At 36.8% G+C, this 20,809-nt stretch overlaps 2 protein-coding genes across 5 annotated transcripts in view; both read right to left on the bottom strand.

Moving 5' to 3' along the window:
* IPO11 (importin 11) overlaps nt 1–20,809 on the bottom strand; it is an 87,774-nt gene that overhangs the window by 11,068 nt on the left and 55,897 nt on the right. For 3 of the 4 annotated variants that reach the window (XM_054053750.1, XM_054053751.1, XM_054053752.1), the window contains 3 exons: nt 20,258–20,353; nt 18,582–18,695; nt 17,631–17,752 (listed from right to left, as the gene is read on the bottom strand). In XM_054053750.1, the coding sequence (XP_053909725.1) occupies nt 17,631–17,752; nt 18,582–18,695; nt 20,258–20,353 (332 nt within the window). Of the gene's footprint in view, nt 1–7,510; nt 7,644–17,630; nt 17,753–18,581; nt 18,696–20,257; nt 20,354–20,809 lie in introns of those variants that run through there. The other variant, XM_054053753.1, reaches the window with a different exon arrangement.
* On the bottom strand, nt 1,613–7,632 carry LRRC70 (leucine rich repeat containing 70). The gene has a single exon (XM_009559580.2). It carries the CDS (start codon nt 7,630–7,632, stop codon nt 5,707–5,709), a length of 1,926 nt encoding a protein of 641 aa, XP_009557875.2. The 3' UTR covers nt 1,613–5,706.

The raw sequence follows: 20,809 nt of genomic DNA, 5'->3' as shown, positions 1-20,809 counted from the left end.
AAAATCTTACAAACATGACAAAGAGACCTCATACAGGAATAGGTGCTTCGGAAAAATGCATATCAACTTATAATAGTAAGCATACAAAATATTTCTTTAAATTTTGTATTTATAAGATTATGATTCAACTCATGATCATTTAGTTTCCAAAGGATTATCTTTGTTCCTTTTTTATTTGCCTACTATTGAATGCTGGGATCTGAACTGTATTTTGTATAACAAAACCCAAAACTCCTAAATTCCACAAAATGAAAATTGACACAATTTTCATTCAGTCTGGCTTATTATTACTATTACTGTCAAGTGTGTATTTCAAAAGACTTTTTCCCTGCAAAAATCTTCCCCATCTCATTCACAACAGCAAAATATTACACGCTGTGAGACTCAATCACTGTGGGTTTCTGCAGGCAGAAAGCAAACGGATTACCAACTACACATCACCACTGAGAAAGCACTTAACGGACTGCAGAATGAGCCCTTGGAGACAAAGCAAATTTCTTCACTCTAGTCAGAGGTTCCTACCCAGCACAACTCCCATTAAACTCCCATCTACAAGGAGGGTTGCAGGGAGGATCCGGGGAACCACAGGCCTGTCAGTCTGACCTCAGTGCCGGGGAAAGTCATGGGATGGGTGATCTTGAGTGCTATCATGAAGCACATGCAAGAGAACTGGGAGATCAGGCCCAGTCAACATGGGTTTACAAAAGGCAGATCTTGGCAAACTAACCTGATCGCCTTCTATGACAAAATCACTCGACTACCGGATGGGGGAAAGGCTGTGGATGGAGTCTTCTTGGACTTCAGTAAAGCCTTTGACACAGTTTCTCACAGCATTCTGCTTCAGAAACTGTCAGCCTCTGGACTGGACAGGCGCACACTCTCCTGGGTTGAAAACTGGTTGGATGGCCGATCCCAGAGAGTGGTGGTCAATGGAGTTAACTGCAGCTGGAGGCCAGTCACAAGTGGAGTTCCTCAGGGCTCAGTACTGGGTCCAGCTCTGTTCAATCTCTTTATCAATGACCTGGATGAAGGCATTCAGTGCACCCTCAGCAAGTTTGCGGATGACACTAAGCTGGGTGGAGGCGTGGATCTGCTGGAGGGTAGGGAGGCTCTGCAAAGGGATCTGAAGAGGCTGGACTGCTGGGCCGAGACCAATGGGATGAGGTTCAACAAGGCCAAATGCCGGGTCCTGCACTTGGGGCACAACAACTCTATGCAGCGCTACAGACTGGGGGAAGAATGGCTGGAGAGCTGTACAGAGGAGAAGGACCTGGGGGTGTTGGTTGACAGCCGACTGAACATGAGCCAGCAGTGTGCCCAGGTGGCCAAGAAGGCCAATGGCATCTTTGCTTCTATCAGAAACGGCGTGACCAGCAGGTCCAGGGAGGTTATTCGCCCTCTGTACTCAGCACTGGTGAGACCTCACCTCAAATATTGTGTTCAGATCTGGGCCCCTCCCACAAAGAAGGATGTTGAGGCTCTGGAATGTGTCCAGAGAAGAGCAACAAAGCTGGTGAGGGGGCTGGAGAACAAGTCTTATGAGGAGCAGCTGAGAGAGATGGGGGTTGTTTAGCCTGGAGAAGAGGAGGCTGAGGGGAGACCTTGTTGCTCTCTACAACTACCTGAAAGGAGGTTGTGGAGAAGAGGGAGCTGGCCTCTTCTCCCAAGTGACAGGGGACAGGACAAGGGGAAATGGCCTGAAGCTCTGCCAGGGGAGGTTCAGGCTGGATATCAGAAAAAAATTCTTCACAGAAAGTCATCAGGCACTGGCAGAGGCTGCCCAGGGAGGTGGTGGAGTCACCTTCCCTGGAGGTGTTTAAGCAACGGGTGGATGGAGTGCTTAGGGACATGGTTTAAGAGAATGTTAGGAATGGATGATCCAGTGGGTCCTTTCCAACCTGGTGATTTGGTGATTCTATGAAAGCCCTTTTGCCTCATAGCTTTTTTGATACATGAAAATTCCATTAGTATGGTTAATATTTTCCAACATGAGAAAGGAAACAGACACCCTCAGCTTCACGCCAATAGAGGACAAGGGGCATTCAACCAAGAACAAACGTGAACACTCTGCACCCTGGAGAAGTAAACTATGCCCTGTATATCTGCAATATTAAATTAATAATACAGGTTGCTACCCATTACCTAGCAGTTATATTTCTTCCTTCCAAGCTTCATGAAGCATCCCTAAGTGTCACAGAAATTTTATATTAGGAACAGCAAGGTGTTTGACCCAATGAAGGCATAGCCTTTTCATCATCTCCTGGGCTAATTAGGGTTAATCTGTTCACAGAGGATACTTTAATTACCCAACAGGTCAATAAACAGCGTATGCATGGCAGTCATTAACATTATGGGGTTTTTTCAAGCTTGCAGATTGATTGGTGGAGCACACAGAGTGGCTCATTTCCATAACTTGTCTTTCCAAGGATCTGCAGTATTTCCAGAAGAAATTGAGGATAGTGTTTGGAGGCCCAAAATATTGTTCTTAATAGCTCCAAAGCACACAGAGAAATCATTGATTTCTTTACTTGGAGAGGATATTTTTACTTTATAGTATAAATAAGGAACGATATTTTACTACTTTCTTCAGCAAAAGAGAAAATTCATGGTAATTTTTCTTTTTTTGCAGAAAGCAAAGCTAAAAAAATATAAGAGGCCTTTCAAAAAAAGGAGCAACTGTTGCCTGCAGCTTTCAGTAACGATAACACCTTCTCTTTCTCCCCCTTCTTCTTCCCTTTAAATAGGACATGAAGTTTATTCCTACCAAACACTCACTGAAATGTTTTCCAAATATGGAATCATTAAACAATGCAACTATTTTTAGAACACGAGACACATGCTGGTGAAAAATAAAGATAGTATAGACTCATTGTGCTTTGGAAAAACGAAACCTCAATTACAGTTCAGTGGTAATACAAATGCATCACTAATTTAAACCTCTCCAGAATCCAGGTTCAAAGATGCAATTAGCACATATTAACGTTATTTTTTATTACAGAAAGGAGCTTTTATGCTGTCTTTAAATAAAATTCACCTTGCCTATAATGAAAACAAAATGTAGCAAACAGAGTAGCTTGTACATGAATAATCTCAAACCTTTTATTTAAAGTTTGCATAATTTGTCAGTTCAAAGAATAAAAGATTTGCAAAGGAAAACCAGACCACATTCGTTCTGTAAAAAGTAATAATTTTTTCCTCATTCTGTCTATCATTTCTAATACACTAATAATCTATTCAACATACTTATCCTGAGGTTTTATGCAAAAATTCAGAATTTGGATTTCAATCATATATGTAATATATATATGTATGTAATACATATGTAAATAAAGCTTTATCATCAGCTTAATAAATTTTTAGGGGCACTTAAATAAAATGGTCCCCATATCTCCTATGCATCTTCCTTTCAGAAAGAGAGGGAAAATACTGCACGGGGGAACATACTTTTTTAGAGATTAAACGGAAGAGGATAAATTCTTTTCTGCTTTTCTATGCTCATCAGGATGATGCAGTAAACACCAAAAAAGGGAAAAGCTTAATTTTGTATCTTTATTGGTGTACAGAATATTTGAGATTAATTATTTATTCTTATCTCATTAGCCAAGGAAAGAGGTGGACTAGGACAAGTGAAGATTATTTTGCACATACCATGAGCAGGCATACATGGTTATGCCACCCATTCTCCCACCACCTCCTCCACCTTAGGAACTGCACAGCGCTAAGCAGCCCCTAGAACAGTAATGTAGCAGCTAAATCAGCATTCCCAGGGGGAGTCCTACAGCTGGCCATAAACCTGACAACCACAAGGGCAGACTCAACTAAGTCTTCTAATATATTCCCTAATGACTTTAATTCTTAGGCATATGAACCACACGTGCATGAAAGGATCTCTTTCTCAGTGTGAACATTTTAACACAAACCCCACCAACTACAAAAGGAAATTATATTCCCCACAACTGCATAATGAATCTCTCAATTCCTTTCTGAATTGTTGGCAAGCTGGATATTAGAGGATGACTCCACTCCCATGGATGTCTTCCAAGTGCTCCAACTCCTTGTCTGCACAATCGGCTCTGACAGCGTGGGTTTCCCTTCATGCTCCTTCACCACAGATGGTGAGACTCATACCTGGCAAACAACTCCTACAGTACCTTTTCAGTGGAAGACACACCTTCAGAGAGAACCCCTTGCACCCTCCTGTAAAGAGTAGCTGAGGAAATCAAAGCCCTGTCAGATTTCTTACAGAACTAGGTTTGTTCAGTGTCAACCTTTGCTCACTCCCAAAACTCCTCTCTAACAAACACACAGTAGCATTTCTAGCAATGAAAACTTGGTTAATGTAGCTTCAACTGAACTGGAGAATGCACCGGTCTCCAGGCTGAATCCTGGAACAGGAAGATACTTCTACACAACTTGAATCGACCCCATAGAGTACAGATTATCAAAATGCTGTTTTCCATATTTCCTTGAGCAAAATGATCTAACTGTAAATTGTGTTGCTTACAAACCAAATGGTTGAAGTACCTAGGGCATGGGCCAAGAAGACAAACAGTGTCTTAAAAGTAAGCCTCATTTAGATAGCTGAAAATTTTACAAGATTGGATTAGCTGGAACATTTTTTTATGACTTTTTCCTGAATACAGTTTGAATTACTGGATTAACAATGAGAAAAAAAAAAAATTATAGAAATTCAGGTTGAAAATCATGCTACAACACACTAGACAGTCTCACAACAACATAAAAGGAACATCAGTATTTGAAAGACTTAAAACAAATGCAAACTATATAGTAAAAGAATATCCATCTTTTGAAGACAAAGCCTAAAATTAGGTCTTCACTAAGAAAATGTATTTTGATCTCACGCTTCCAAATATATAATAGAATTATTAAAGTGGAGTATATGTCTTCACTTGTATTTATCTACCCCAAATCTCTCTCAAACTATTACTATATAGATGACAAAATATCTTTTATTGACAATAACTAACCAGCTCTGTTACCCTAGACAATAAACTTGGTCATTTTTTCAATCCAAACGAAACTTAGCTTCCCTGTTAACTCCAGTTTCAGATATTGTCATAAAATGACAGACACTAACAACAAATTCATTTTAATACATTCATTACGCAAACTGAACACACAGTCTTGTATATGAAAATGTCATAAGTATGAATAAAATTTGTATAATTTTATTTTTTTCCTTGAGAGTTCAAACATGCTAGATGTAAATATACTCACTTTTTTTTTTCCACTGTGATGATTAATAAAGGCAGAGTAGAAATTGTATTACAATAAATAAATGAAGCATTGCATTTTTTTCAATTTCCCCAGATCTCCTGGCTCCATGATCCTGCTAAAAACTGATCCTTCAAGCTAGTTATGGAATTTCTATACTATAAAATACAGCATAATAAAAAAATGTGTACTTCATACTGCAGATATACTTCAGTTATAGGTGAAAGATTCCTACCACAGAGACAGAGTACAATATACCTACCCAAGACAAATTTAAATGACATCTTATAAACATCAATAAACTTAAAAGCATTCGGAAGCAAATGATGATGCAGAATGCAAATTACACTCTTCTGCACAATTATATCAACTGGATAATTTTAATGAGTAAAGTTATTTTAGAAAATTGAGTTCTGGATTTCTTGACATTTCAGATCATAATAATGTTAATATCAAATCAAGTGAGAGAAATTACAATGATGAATGTTCAAACAATATGACCTGTGCCTGACTTTCAGATGTTGTTCGCTTGATCAGCCTAATTTGGTCCAGTTCTGAACGGCCCATGGAATTCTGAGTTAGAGACTGCACTGGGTCAGTTATGTTGTATCTCCCAGGTTGATAAAACCCATAATATTCTATTCTTTTTTCCCCTGAGTTTTCCAACACCTTTAGCTTCTGCCTAAACTGAACAATTTTACAGATTAAGAACAGGATCACTGCACAAGACAGGATGAAAAAGGCTAGTAAAATGTCAAAAGCCTGACTCAGCTTTTCAACCTGTTGTGTACAAAACAGGGATGTTTTTAACGATACAGGAGCCGTATCCGTGGGAAATAAACCTTTTTCTTCTATGGTTCTGTTAGCAGGTATAATCTGTGGTGGTATTTGCACTGGTAATGTTGATAATACTCTAGTTGCCTGTGGCGAAATTTCAGCAGCGTTTTCTTCAGAGTGCAACGGGCTAGCTGGCGTAGCTGTAGTTCCTTCCCAGAAAGCAGCATATTTAGTTTCAGCATTGACGAACTGTTCAAATGTGTGGTGCTTGTTTGCCTTATGCCATGCCATCAGCAAAGTGGTAGCACTGTGATGGACACTCACAGATCCTAGACTCCAGGCTGTTTCTGGGCTGGCAGTAGGACTGCTGCAGTTTGCAAACTGAGTCCACTTAATGTAATGCAGAGGTCTACCATGCACACTCGGGGGATTCTGACAATGAATTTTCACAGAGAGAGGAGATAACGCTAGCCAATTAAGTAACGCAAGCATTTTGCAGCTGCAGTTCCAAGGATTATAATTTATCTGTAGATGAGTTAAAGACACTAAGGGCTTGAGCACTTCAGGACGTAATTCTGCAATATTATTAAATGCTAAACTTAGTATTTTTAGTGACTGTCCCATTTTTTCAAAGGCACCATCACCAATACTCGTTATTTTATTTCTGTCTAGCTGCAGATATGCTAAGTTGTTCAAAAAAGTAAAAGTACTAGAATTTATGTTTTCTAAATCATTGTAACTTAAGATTAACTGGCTAAGGTTATTTAATCCAAAAAATCCATTTACAGCAATACATTTCAGCTTTACACTTTTTAAAGACAGATATCCAAGCTTGTTAAGTCCTTTAAATGCAAAAGGATGTATTGATCCAATGGGATTGTGAGACAAAGAGAGTCTTTCAAGATTTTTGAGCTTTCCAATAGCATTCGATGGTACAAGTGTTAAGTTGTTACCTTCAAGGTACAAATATGCAAGGTTTTCAAGATGACAAAATGCTGAATCTGATATCCGTGAAATCTTATTATTGGCTAGGTTAAGTGTCTGGAGATGTATCATTCCCAAAAAAGTCCCACTTCCAAGGACACTAAGACGATTTCTTTGAAGTGTTAAATATCTAACAGAAAGGAGATCACTAAATAATCCTCTGGGAAGAAATGCTATTTGATTATTCTGAAGGTATAAACAATGAAGATTGGAAAGACCTTCAAAGATTCCTGGATCCAGGCGTTTAATGTTATTGTTATTTAGATGCAAGTAGCACAGTCTGGGGAGTCCCACAAAAGCTTTTGGGTGCACATATGAAATGCTGGAATTATCCATGTGGAGCGCAGCAAGCTTCTGAAGGCCTCTTAGTTCATTTGCAGTGACATGCGATATATTATTGCCACTGAGAAACATAAGAATTGTAGTTTTTGGAAAGTTCCATGGAATGCTTGAAAGCCCTGAATTACGACAGCTAACCTGTCTCCCTGTACAGAACTGGCAAGCAGCTGGACAGCCAAGAGCCTCCTTCTGGAGCAGCAACAAAAGAAAACAATTAAGGATATACAGGAATCCTCCCGGGCAGGGTGGAGAACTTTGCAGACCACACATATCCCTGTTTTTGGCCTTCTCAATCATCTCTGACTTCGCTAGTAAAGATAAAAAGAAATTTATAAATATTATTAAATCAAAAGTTTAAGGATTCTACATGCAATGTCTCTAAAATATAAGCATTGCTTTCAAGATTCGTGTTTTACATATTCTCCTTTCATGCCAAATAAGCAGAATAAAAATAAAATTTAGTAAATGTAAGTTTAAACTACACTGAAAAACTTTTCAAAGTAAACGAACAATGAAACAAATGTACTGCCAACCTAATCAGAAAATATTTAATTGGTTGCAGCATAAAAGCAACTAAGCTGCCAAAATAACAGCTTCTAGAAAATTAAAAATACTGTTTATTAACTATTTTTTATAATTAAGAATGACTAGGAAATGTTTCAATAGCATTTAGGTAGAAAAGCCAACTGGAAACAAGTTTCCTTTCAGTGGCGTCTCATTAATAATTTGAATTTTACTTTTATAGAGCAGAGTTTCATTCAAAATAAATAAAACAATTCCTTACCCCAAATCTGAAGTTCATTATTTCTGTTATTTTGCTGTTTTGCTGTTAAGTTACAAGCTGACCAACTATATTCATTTATGAAATCTTTGTAAAGGCAGTCTTGCCGCATACTAGAGCTCTCACATTTTGTCCTAGGATTTGCAGGAAACTAAGAAAGAAGTGGTTAAAGTCAGGTTGCCATGGATACAGGAAACCCTGGGACAGGAAGCCATTTTATCTGTGCTTCAAAAGTATTGTTGGAAAGGAAATCTCTATGATTTGTTTCTAGAAAACCAAGAACTATCCTAATTTGCAACTGTTGCTAGTTTGGGTTGGTTTTTTTTTTGAACTACTGTTTTTAACTCACAGAGCTCAAAAGAGTTAGATATGTAAGTTAGGTATAACTTTCAGAATAAAGTATATGTACTTGTAACAGTACTATCGCATTATCTGTAAATCCTTTATCTTTCACCTGGAATTTTAAAGGTTTTATTAAATCAACAGCAACGCTCAACACTGCTCTGTCTCTATCTGCAGAGCCAAACTGCTGCCACCACACACACACACGCATACAAACACGCACGTGCACACACGCTCTCCAGTGACACAGCAGAGAGGGAGAAGACAGCGGTGGACAGGGCAGAGCCCCAGTGCCTCCTCCACTCCAGCCAGGCATTCCCTGCCTGTCATCCCAGAGAAGCCCAGGAAGTCTTAGCTTGTGCTGTACATTTGCTGTTATTTCAGACTTGATCCAGGTACCTTAACTCTCACTTCAGGACACTTTTTTTAAAGCCAACTTATTCACGGAGGGCTGCATATTCTGACAGTCACACCTTTGGTCAATGGCTTTCATTTCCTGCAGTGTCGTTTGTGCAGATTAACGCTTAGCGTAAACATGTGTGCTATAAATATCCTCCTTGCTTAAATACCAGAGATTTCATCCTCAGTTTATCCACCACAGGGACTAAATACCTGCAAAGTTCACTCACATCACAGGCAGAAAGGAGAAACAACAAAATGAGATTGTAAATTAGAGATTAAGCCTACAAACAGCAATGTAGCAATAAAACTGCAATTTACAGTCAGCAAAATGAAGATGACAAAGCCCATCAGTAGCTATAGCCATGGAAGAGATGCAAATCAAGTCACTTCAGCCACAATGGTCTCACACAGAAAACAGGAGTTCATGTAAGGAGAGAAATATCACACAAGTATCTTTCCCTCTTATAATCAAAGCTGGAATGCATGAAGCACACAAGCAAAAAAAGAAGAATAGATGAGGACATGTTTTAGACAAGGACCTCTTCTAAAGCAACTTCTCTTCCAATTTCTGCTACAAGATACTTCAGTCTCTGAAGTTTTCAAAAACTGTTTTTGACCACATATAACTGGCTTTTTATCTCTGAAATCTCTAAAACACTCAATATAAAGAGAAACACTCCTTCAGGCTTTTTGGCTATAGTTACCTAGATGAAGGGGAACATTAGGAAAAAAAAAAATAGACAACAACTAATGACCTTCAATTCTACCAGAGTCAATAACTCGTGCAATAATAGTTTAAAATTTCGTTCTTTTTTTTCCCCCAGACTATTAAATCAATAGGAAATCCGATTGTTCTTTAGATTTAACTATTTATTTTTACATTTTAACTTTTGAGAGTATTTAACATAATTGCTGATGTAAAGGAAAGTAAAATAAAATGGCAAATATTTTCCTTAAAGTTACCACGATGACTAAGGAAATATCCCAGATATAGGGGAAAGAACAGTAAGAATAATTAAAAGAGGTTATCCAGGTGAAATACAGTCAGGTGAGGGGAGTAACAGCAACTCACCAAAAATGAAAAAGCACTTCAAACGTAAAACTACCTCCTACCAAAGCTTCAATACCTATAATCTATTTACACCAATATTTACTTGGGTAAAGAAATCATTACAAATATTTCTTCCAAGATGTGTTGCCTGAAACAACCCCAGTAAACTAAAGAAGCAAGTCCCAATCTGAAAAGGAGACTTAAAAGACAAAGGTTAATAGATCTTCCGCAAAATGCCAGAACTAACATATTTAGAAAGACTAAAGGACCTGCTGAAGGTTCATGGGATATCAGATACTGTGGAAATTTAGAAAATCCACTGGAGTGGAGGCCAGATAAATGAAAGCTGATGCCTGGTAAGTTGCTGAATGCCTCTATGGTTTTACATTAAAAGTACCTTATCAATATTTATAAAAATTTTGCTCGAACCCTGGCTGCCAGTGTGGTTTGAATATAAGCCTGATCTTTCAGATTCTTTGATCCTGTGTACAAAATGAGGAAGAAAAAAAAAAAATCACAGTTCAGGTCATGGCTCCTTTCAATTTGTACTCGGAAATCTGAAGAAAATCCTTTCTTGCACTTTCTAAATACAGCACCTGAAAGCCTGCAGATCCAATTGGACTGCAATTCCCGGTACTGCTTCATGAACAGTTCACACTGCTAAAGTATCTGAGAGCAGTATCTGTTAAGAACAATAGGCAAAATAACACGCCACACAACTGACACCGTTTTGGGGAGAAATGTAAAAAAAAAGACCGGGACACACATATAACTTGGATCAGCATCTCTCAGACTGGCTTATACTTGATCGAATTCATTAATAGTTGAAAATCGTAAGGAAAACACTTCAAAAGGACCCTCCCCAAACATTTCTTTCAAACAAGCTTAGGCATTTCCAATAGTGGGATATTTTATTCACTGCAAATTTTGTCCTCCCATGATACAAATACCAGGTTTACATGCAAATACAGCTTCACATGGCAGAGAAAATTATTTTTCCATTGTGAAATGAATTTTATCTTAATATGCTAACACCGAAAAAGTTACCGATGTCATTGCTTTTTAACATATTAAAATCTAGTTCAGCAATGACTCCTTGTCAGTACAAGCATGAGGCCTGTGCAACACCAATTCGTCAAATTCTGCATAAAACGACAGGCTGAAGTAATTGGAGGAACATACAGACAATGCACTAAGTGCAGCCTTTCCAAATCACCTCTATTTTCTCACTGATCCATGTTACGTTAAAGTCAAAATAATTCTGCTTATGAATACTAGCGAGCATAAAAATAGCCACCCAACTCCAACTGCATAGTAGAAAAGCATGCAACAAGTTGAAAAAAACAGGTTCTAAACTTATACATCTTTAAAATGTACTAAACCAATTTTTGAAGAGAAATTTCATTCTCATACTCACTACAAATTTAAATTAAAGCTCACAAAATGGAGGAAAACCAATTTCTTAGCACTGCAATTATTCTTTTAAGCTTATAAGAGTGAAACTATCTGTTACCCTCCCACAGTGTATTTAATAAGTACCTCCTTTGCAGGTCTTCCTCCCTTGTGCTTTTATTTTCCACATATCGGTTATAATACAACTTCTTGTTATGATTTTGAATACTTTCTACCTTCTGCCCATATAATTCTCCAGATGTGACTGCAATTCAGAGTAATTCAGCTACTAGCCTACTGCTTGGGTAACATATACCTTAACATTTAACCTCGTTTCACCCTCTTACCTCCAATAACTGCTGTGGACATCTTATTAATGTTACCTTATTAGACCTCAAAACCCTTTTCTGTTTTTGTCATTATCATCCGGATTATCTGAAAATTTCTAATTATCTCAGATATTGCTTATTCCTCCTAGTACTTCCTCTTCCTGCCCAAGTGAAAAATCTTGACTTGTTGCTTCAGTTACTGAAATTTTCTCAATTCTACAGAGTACTATTACACTCTCACAATAACAGTGACAGTTACAAAGAGGAGACATAGGTACAGAAATTGTAATAACAAATTAATAACCCAGGAAAAACATTCCTGTTTAATAAATCCACAGTACTAAACATTCATATATGTAAACACACATCTATTTCAAAATTATGAAGCTGTCTTTGTAACTTTTTTCCCTTTTTATCCTTGGCATTTATTGTTTTTTATTAAATCATCAAGCAGATTTTGCAACCCACTGAGAAGCAGTAAGAAATTACAACTGTAGAACTATTTTTCCCATTGAGGATAAGAAAACAAGCCTCTCTTCTATAAGTCTTTAGAGTACAGAATAGATTAGCATAGAATAGACTATTTCATTTGGATTGGTCCTACAACAATCATCTAGTCCAACTGATTGACTGCTTCAGGGCTGACCAGAAGCACGTTGTTAAGGGCATTGTTCAAACACCTGTAACACTGACAGCCCTGGGGCATCAACCACATCTCTAGGAATCCTGTCCCAGGATTTGAACACTCTCAGTAAAATGCTTCCTAATCTAGTAAAGAAACATGACAGAAAGCTCTTATGAAACTAACAGCTCACTTTGAAAAATTATGAAATTTCTCAGCTAACAGAAAAATAATTATTGTATCAATGAACTGCATAGGTCATGCAAACTGTCAAAAAAATAAACTCTTCCATGAAGCGAGCTGTAAGTCTGAACAAAACAATAACACAGAAAGAGTTCGCAATCAATAAATTCCACAGATCTGATATGCTGAGAATAACTATATTTATAGCTTTAACCTTTACTATTCACTGCAATATTTACTAAACGTTGATAGAACTATAAAAGCAATAAGAAACGTACTGAATGTCAGTGCAACTCAAACCAAAAGGTTTGAAGAACAAGGCAAAGTAATTTCCCAAATTTCAACTGGAGAAAATAATTCACCTTCTAGAAACTGATTCAGAACTAAATCCAACTGCACAGCTTTCAGCAGCACACAGCCTGCTAGTGCAGGGAACAGGATAGGCATGCACTTGGCACTGGCAACTGATAGCTTCTAAAAATTGTACAAAAAGAGAAAGACTAAACAATCAGTGCATTTTCTGAAAATTACTACAGAGAATACCCACTTGCAAAATACAAAAGCTACTTCTTCCTTAAAAATACATATATACTTTACACTAGATATTTCCTTAATACCAAAGCCTAATGTTTTGTTGTAAACCTTTATTTTCTTATTAAATTGTTTGAATATGAAATGTTAATTTTTAAGACAATACTTATTTGCAGAAATTCTCTTAGTGACATGTACTCTGTTGTAACCACTTCTCGTACCTTTTAGTAGTCTGGCACTGTTAAGAAAAATCACCAAAAATCTCAGCTACTCTCCGACAGTCTCAAATTTCACAGGATATAGGGCAAAGAGATAAGCAGATGTATCAAACTCATACAGGATAAACTCAGCTGGAAAATAAGCTACAAATCTGTATAATTTTTTTTTTCAACTTTCTTACATCCAAAGACTTTTGCATTTTTTTTAATAATATGCTATACTTTAGTCACCGCTTATTCAGTAACTAATTTGCAAACATTTAAGCTGCACATTACAAAGGACAAAGATTTTTCACTCACATCATTAAACTGCACTGCTACCTGGCAGGCAAACTAAACAAATCCAAGGCGAAACATGGATGACAACTGCAAAATCATATTTTAAAGATTAACAGTGTATTAGATGTGTGGGTGAGCACACCTTTAAATAGAGAAATTAATAATAAAAAAACCAAACTAACTTTTACGAAAAACACAGGAAAAACTTCTATAATAACGAAGACTTATAATTGCACATCATAAGTACTTATACTCACAGAATGCCAATTATCTAATTGGCAGAACTCATGCTGGCTGACATATCAGCTTTGATACATAGTGAGAAAAAAGTAGACATTCATTTACATAACAATTAGAAATGAGCAGAGCAACCTGGAAAAACTCTTAGGCTCTTAACCTTCTCCTCACAATAGATTTTCCAAACAAAGACATTTGACTCAAAGGGGAAAAATTAACACTAGCTTCTGGAAATACTACTACCAAGAGAGCCTCCTCTCCTTTGAAGTGGCACTACTCTACACTAGTACATCCACCAAGGACGAATGTCTCCTCAAGCATCAAAATTAGTGGACTGTTTTGGAAAAGCAGTGACTTAGAGTAAAAGCAAAGTCGGCCACCTCCCATTCAAGAATGATAGGAACAGCATTAATAACACTTATCAGCAAAGGGGGTAGTGCTTAGCTTTCAGCATCACACCAAATGCTACCTGTGCTTACAGCTACGTAACACACCAATCTAAGCTAATCATTGACACAAAAGCTTTCCAAATTGTGTTTACATTTCTTATTAGCAATTACAATATTCCTATCACTCTTAAATATCTTTTAGTATCATCTGTGTTCTCACAGGAAGGAATAAAAAAAAAAAAAGCTACTTTGCTAAATAAATCACTAAAAGCTTTAAACATTCCAAAATAAGGACATTCCAAAAAGCGGTAATGCTGATATTATATGAAGTGACAAAGGTATAGTTAGCAAGCTGATTAAGATTTCCATATATATATATATACACATATATATAGGTATGGGAAGGGGGAGCAGTACAATTTTACTCACTTTGGTCTCATGAAATACAAAGAATGTTGAAAAAGCACATCTCAAAACTCAGCACCTGACATTGTAGTGGGGGCCCATATCCTTTCACAACAGCCGAAAGAAAATTTAGGCTACTGTTCCTGACCGTGTTCAGCAGACTTTGCTTTGCGGACCAAGGAAAAGTCTAATAAAACTCAACTACATCTACTGTACTGTACTAGAAAAGCACTCTTGAAGCTGCAGGTTCACAAACAAGCCATTAAGATTGTAGACTAACTGGAACAGCCTGAACCAGACCATGAAATTATGACATTTTTGAATGCATTCATCCAGCTTGTTGTCACCTCTTGCATCACACCGTAGCTCAGTTATGATTTGCCTCCACCAAACATCAAGTTCTTTCCTGTTTTTCGAAACAACTTCCCTGTTCTAGCTACTATATGTCTATGCACACTTCCCTCACGGGCTGTATCCTTACTGCCTTTACCTTGTTACCCTACTGTTACACACTCAGTGTAAAGACAAAGGTTTTTATTCTATGAAGTACCAAGGACTTTCAATAAATGAATGAAAATGGATGAAAATGCCACATGGATGAGTGGCAAACAAGCAGTAAGAATACAAAATCAGGAAAAGAATACGGATGCCTACAACAGTCAGAAACAAAAAATGCTAACATTAAATGACCAGACTCTGATTGCAAATGCAGATTATTAGGTAGTGTTAAGTTTATGCACAAAAAACCCCAAAATAAAACCAGGAAATTACTGCTAAATGAAAAGGTGCTGCAATACACTAATGAGGAAGGAAGCAGTTATTCTTCTTCCTTTAATACGACCTTATGAAAACTGACACAATGTGCAGCTGCATGTAGGAAGACAAACAGGATGCTGGATTGAAGGACCACATGTATAAGCATACATGATAAAATGCAGTGGTACTGTTGGTACTATGAGTGTCATACATTTCATGTACCTCTGTATGATATTGCCTAGACAAGAAAATTTAGATAATAAACTGTCACTTTATAGCCTGTGTAGTCCAACTTATTGGCCCAAGAACCACTGTGAACTACAGCTGCTCAACAGTGATTCTCAACTGCTGTAAAATCCTTCACTCATAACATTGTGAACGGCACTATATTTGAAATAGAAAATTATTTTGCCATACTAGTTTAGCTGAATAATCACAGAAGTTTTAGCTTCCACTAGAAAGCAAGAAGTCCTAAGTCTGCATAAGTTCTGTTATAAACATGACGACTAACTAGGAAAGTACCTTAAAACAATGAAGTAATACTATTCAGTTTAGAGGGAAAGTAAAAAAGGACACTCCTTAATATTTTCTGCAACATTTTACCCACAAAGCAACTCTGAGGGAAAAATGAGAACACCTTACCTTAATTTTTCCTCCAGTACTTTAACCTATTCCGTCCTTTTCCTCTCTAAAATAACAAGATTTTCTTAGGACAGCTCTAGCTACAGGCTAGAGGGAGCAACTGGCAAACATGGACATGCTAGACACAGTACACGTCTGTCTTCCCTATAGCAGAACTTTGAAAATCTGAGCTTGCTACTGGTACCATCCCTGACCACACTGAATCTCTAAGACATTTGTGTTTAAACTTTGCAAATGGATTTGCAGAAGAAGCCTGCTTTTGAAAAATTTCATTTTTAATATGTTTCAGATGCAAGATGCAGCAAGTATATGTAGTATAAGCCCTACAAAATGGCAAAATCAGTGACTCACATTGTTCGGTAGCAGAGGGAACAATCACTCGGCAGAATCAGTTGCACACATTCTGTCTGAAGGTATGCTTGGCCCTGGCAGTCTATCAACTTGTACAGTAAAATTTTTATAGCTTTCACTTAAATATGTCCACTAAAGTGAGGCTTTTTACTGCAGAAGCAGCCTTCTTAAATGACTTGACTATCTGAAAAATAAAGCTGTCATTTACAGAAGGTTTTATTACATTAAGGACTGCCAGAAATAATTGACTCTTACAGCAGGAAATCTGGAGCAGCTGGTAGTTCAAAATAACATGGTTATCTAAAACAATTTCTTTTTTACTTTCTCTCTTTAAAAGAAACTTCACAGGAAGACAGACATGCAGTTCAGCACCTTAAATTTTACATAACACCTCTTTAAGAACATTTTTAATATACTCATACGCAATATAACTGTCACATTTACCGAAAAAAAAAAAAAAAGCTTTCTCATAAAGCAACTGCTTGGTTCACATTTGGCTAGGTGTTTGTCCTGATGATTTGGGACAAAAAAGGAAAGTCTCAGTGCACATTAATAGTAACAAAGTCTCTTTAAGTTCAACACGTAAGAGGTCCATGACTTTTTAGACAGTGACTACATATTCTACAGCTTTACCGATACTACCATAGCTTTACAATTTGTGAGCAACTTCTAAATTCCTATTAGACAATATTTAAGACATTTTAGGAAATCCGACAGACTAAATGTGAACTCATGCAGTCTTGTCTTCCTGACTTTCAAACAGAAACGCTATTAGTGACAACTTAGAAGTCAGTGTAACGCTATTCAGCATCTCCATCAAAAACTTTTGTTTTCAATGTTCATTCAGTAATGCCATTGGCTAAAGAAGGGATAGTAGCAAAAGGTGCTTGCTACAGAAACCTAAAGTGCAAAAAATGTTTTGCAGTCTTCCACAGGAACTATTCAATTCTACTGTCATGAAGAGGAAAACCAGGATGAAAGTTCACATTTACCCACAACACGAAAGAGAATCGAACAAACTTTGTTCCCTGGGACACCAAAACACTAAGAAGCCAACTAAAGCAACTGCTTAATCACAGATGAGAGAAGCAGCAAGTTCAATACTACTATAAGAACGGACAATTAAATTTAGAGTGTTTCCTCACTTTTACTACATGGCATTTTCCATTAAATTGAGGAAAGATTATTATAATGCTATGAAGCCAGATAAAAAGGTTAATAAAATGTACCATTACAATTCTAACTTTTTAACTGTCCCTTGGCAAAAAAAGAAGCAATAAATATTCTGATATAAGTAGTTTTATCTATAGAATAGTGAAATACCTGAAAAACCATCCTTAGGGCCTTTGAAGCATTCTCATTTAAGGTACTGTACATTTGCTCACCTATTCAGTGATGGCAGAAGTGAAAGCAATGCCAAAGCAGAAAGTTTTCTCCTTTCAGGCTGAGTGATGTTATCCATCCGATCAACCCACATTTCAATCATGTTACCAAGAGTTTGGTCCAACTGTAATGGGAAACAGAATGTTCCTTTTCATTTATGTGTACTTCAGCACATTTAGAAAACAATTTATTTCAATTTTTCTACGAGCTTAATATATTATTTAGTCTGGGAAAGACACCATACACTTACGAGTACCTGACTGAGGCAGCAAACAACAGGTATTTTTAAAATTTTCTATGACAGTGGTTCTAAGCTCTGGTATTCTCTCACTATGAATTGTAACCTTTAAGTTTGAAATGCATTTAGTTCGTGGCCAGCACACTGATCTAGAGCAATGAATTACCCAAACATTTCTCCTATAACAGTCTAATACATATAAATAATTGTCTTTATGTGTTTGAAAACTGTATTACACCTAAAAATAAGAAAATTAGAAAATTTTATTTAAAGACATATAATTCAGCAACAACACTTACAGCAAAAGAACCTCAGTAACTGCATCAGTGAAACTGGAGCACACTGATTCTGATACTGCTAGAAACTATGAGAGAATTCTTACTGGAGAATGATTAGACCGTTAACCCTGCTGCAAGACACATCAAGATTGCTTAAGGAAAGAAACACTCTGCTATGCAAACTGAACAGGTTTATATGGTTTATTATGGGATGCAGCAGGAAGAGAATATAGAGGCTGCATAAGACTTTTTATAAGATGTGTTAACATAATTGTGGGAACATGTAAAACTTGCTACGGGATTTTCAGTGGAGGGAACCATAGAAAGGGAAAATGCCTATTTCCAAGGTGGGCTGGGAGGAACAAGAATGGAAAACAGAAAAAAAAGTTCTTTCAGGTCAAGCAATCTATCTGTAATATTAAGACAAAACTCCTTACCTCCTGACCAAATTCACATGCCATCTGGCTCAAAAGCAACGAAAAAAAACTTGCATTTTGTAACAGAACTCTACCCATGATCCCCAAATAAGTAGACATCACCACTGGGTATCTCTGAAACAAAAGCAAACCAAAACAAATAGGATTTACTTTAATAAGAAAACATATACAAGGAAAATAGTTGAATGCAACCTTTATGTAAATTTTTAAATTAGAAATTATTAACTGTAATTTAAAAGCGTCCAAGTACACAGGACTGAGTAATACCGGAGATGCTCAATTCTTACAGTAGGAAAACTATGGCAATCACCAAGTCAGTTCCCCCTAACAGTCAAGACAACTTCAGATTACTTTGCTTTAAATTTGAAAACCCACATCTTTAAGAATAAACAGTATATTGCACTGCAAAAAAAATTACTTTCAAAATTGATTATCATTCAAAATTACCATTCACAGTTCCAGTAACATCATGAAGTACTTAGTATTTCTGAGGTTGTTGTTACTTATCTTGCTGTCAGAAACTATAAATAAGTTTGCCAATAACTATCTTGCAAGTGTCTTAAAATTAACTGGGTATAGTAATAACCTCATTACTTATTATCTTGTTATTGCTTTTAATTTTAAAAGAAGCTATAGATTTACTTGTATTAAATCCAGCCTCCAAGCAAAGTAACAGTAAACATTTTGTACAACTGCCTACTTGAGAAACAAAATGCCAATATTTACCTGAAAATGTTAATGCAGAGTAATACCTTTCTGAATAGGGAGCAATGAATTTATCAGTGTTTAATCAGAACACATTTTAAAAATACACTCTCCAGTTTTGTGTCTTCTTAGACTGCGAACTGTTCAAACAAATTGCCTTTTTCACATTCCATGCAGCAGAAAGTATATTGCTAAGTACTATTTACAGGATTAAGCCAAGTAATATCTTAGTTAACTCAATAACAATGGGAGCCAAATATTGATAATTGAAAGCCTTCAGCTGTGAAAAAAGCAAAGGTTTTGATCAAAAGTCAAAAGCATAGAGAATTCCATCCACTGATTCTGCTAATTAAAGTCTTTCTCCTGCTAATGCTGCAAGTTTCAACACAGTTAAAACATACTGGATTTTATTCTTCTTTATCTAACATGGAAATTTGTTGCAGGTCAAGTAAGAGAAAACAGAGAACTCGTGACATTTAAGCAAGCAAAATCTTAAAGCCCCTTCTATCTCACACAAAGCACTCGCACATCCTTCAGCTCTTCATATCACATATATGTGTCCATTAGAAAAAGAAGGTCAAATCAAATCTTCTCTTTGTCCAGTTTGCTTTTCTCAGGTGCAGGTATATTTAAAAGGAATCGTATAAGTGTCTTTAAAAAAAACAACTCTTACAAAGAAGTTTACTAAGTTCAGAGTCATAGCACCTATTCAGTCTTAATAGTGAAGGAACAATAGAATGAAATTTGTATTATTTTATTAAAATAAACACTAGGTGATTAAAAAGGTGTTGCTTTAACTTTTGTGCTACCATGTAACCGTTACAAATTTCTAAAATAGCTGTCAAAGATCCACCAGACGCTCCTAAACCAAGAGGAAATGCAATATCTATATGAGAAAACTGAGACCAGATAACCAAAAGTACTTTCCTGTTCAAAAGAAAAAGTAGAGGGCAGTAAAGTGTAATTCTTACCTCCCCACCTATAATCCCCCTGAATACTGATGGCAGAAGAGGTTGAAACATTTGAGGACCCAAAACAGGGTTTACTTTTAGGACATTTTCCACAACCTTAAGGACAAAAGCAAATTAGGCAATTAGTAAAGTACATTTTAAAACCTTAACTGAATCTTTGAAGCTATATATACTGGTCTATATGTAAGTCCTGGTAGGATGTTTACTATTACATACCAGCAGACCCTAGGACTACTGAAAATACATCCTACTGAAGTACTCTGCAAACCTGATCTGCATAACAGACTTGACAAAAACAGACATGCCAAGTGAAACCCACCTAGCCAAGCACCTCCTCATTAGCTTCACCTTAATGAAAGAGTTAATGAAGTGAATTCGAAGAAGGGACCTTGATATGACTCTGGGAAGTGCACCTTGATGAGGTGGGTTTTTCCATACTTTTGTTCTGTCACTTATCTGAGGAAAAATTCATTAGGACCTACTACCTATTCGCAGGTGAGGAAGTAATCACACGTGCTCCCAGATGTGCTATTCTCAGTACCCTGCTCTGCT

The sequence above is a fragment of the Cuculus canorus genome, chromosome Z (assembly GCF_017976375.1).
Source record: "Cuculus canorus isolate bCucCan1 chromosome Z, bCucCan1.pri, whole genome shotgun sequence".
Taxonomy (NCBI): domain Eukaryota; kingdom Metazoa; phylum Chordata; class Aves; order Cuculiformes; family Cuculidae; genus Cuculus; species Cuculus canorus.
Note: the sequence above shows the minus strand (reverse complement) of the source record. Positions and strands in the feature narration are given on the sequence as shown.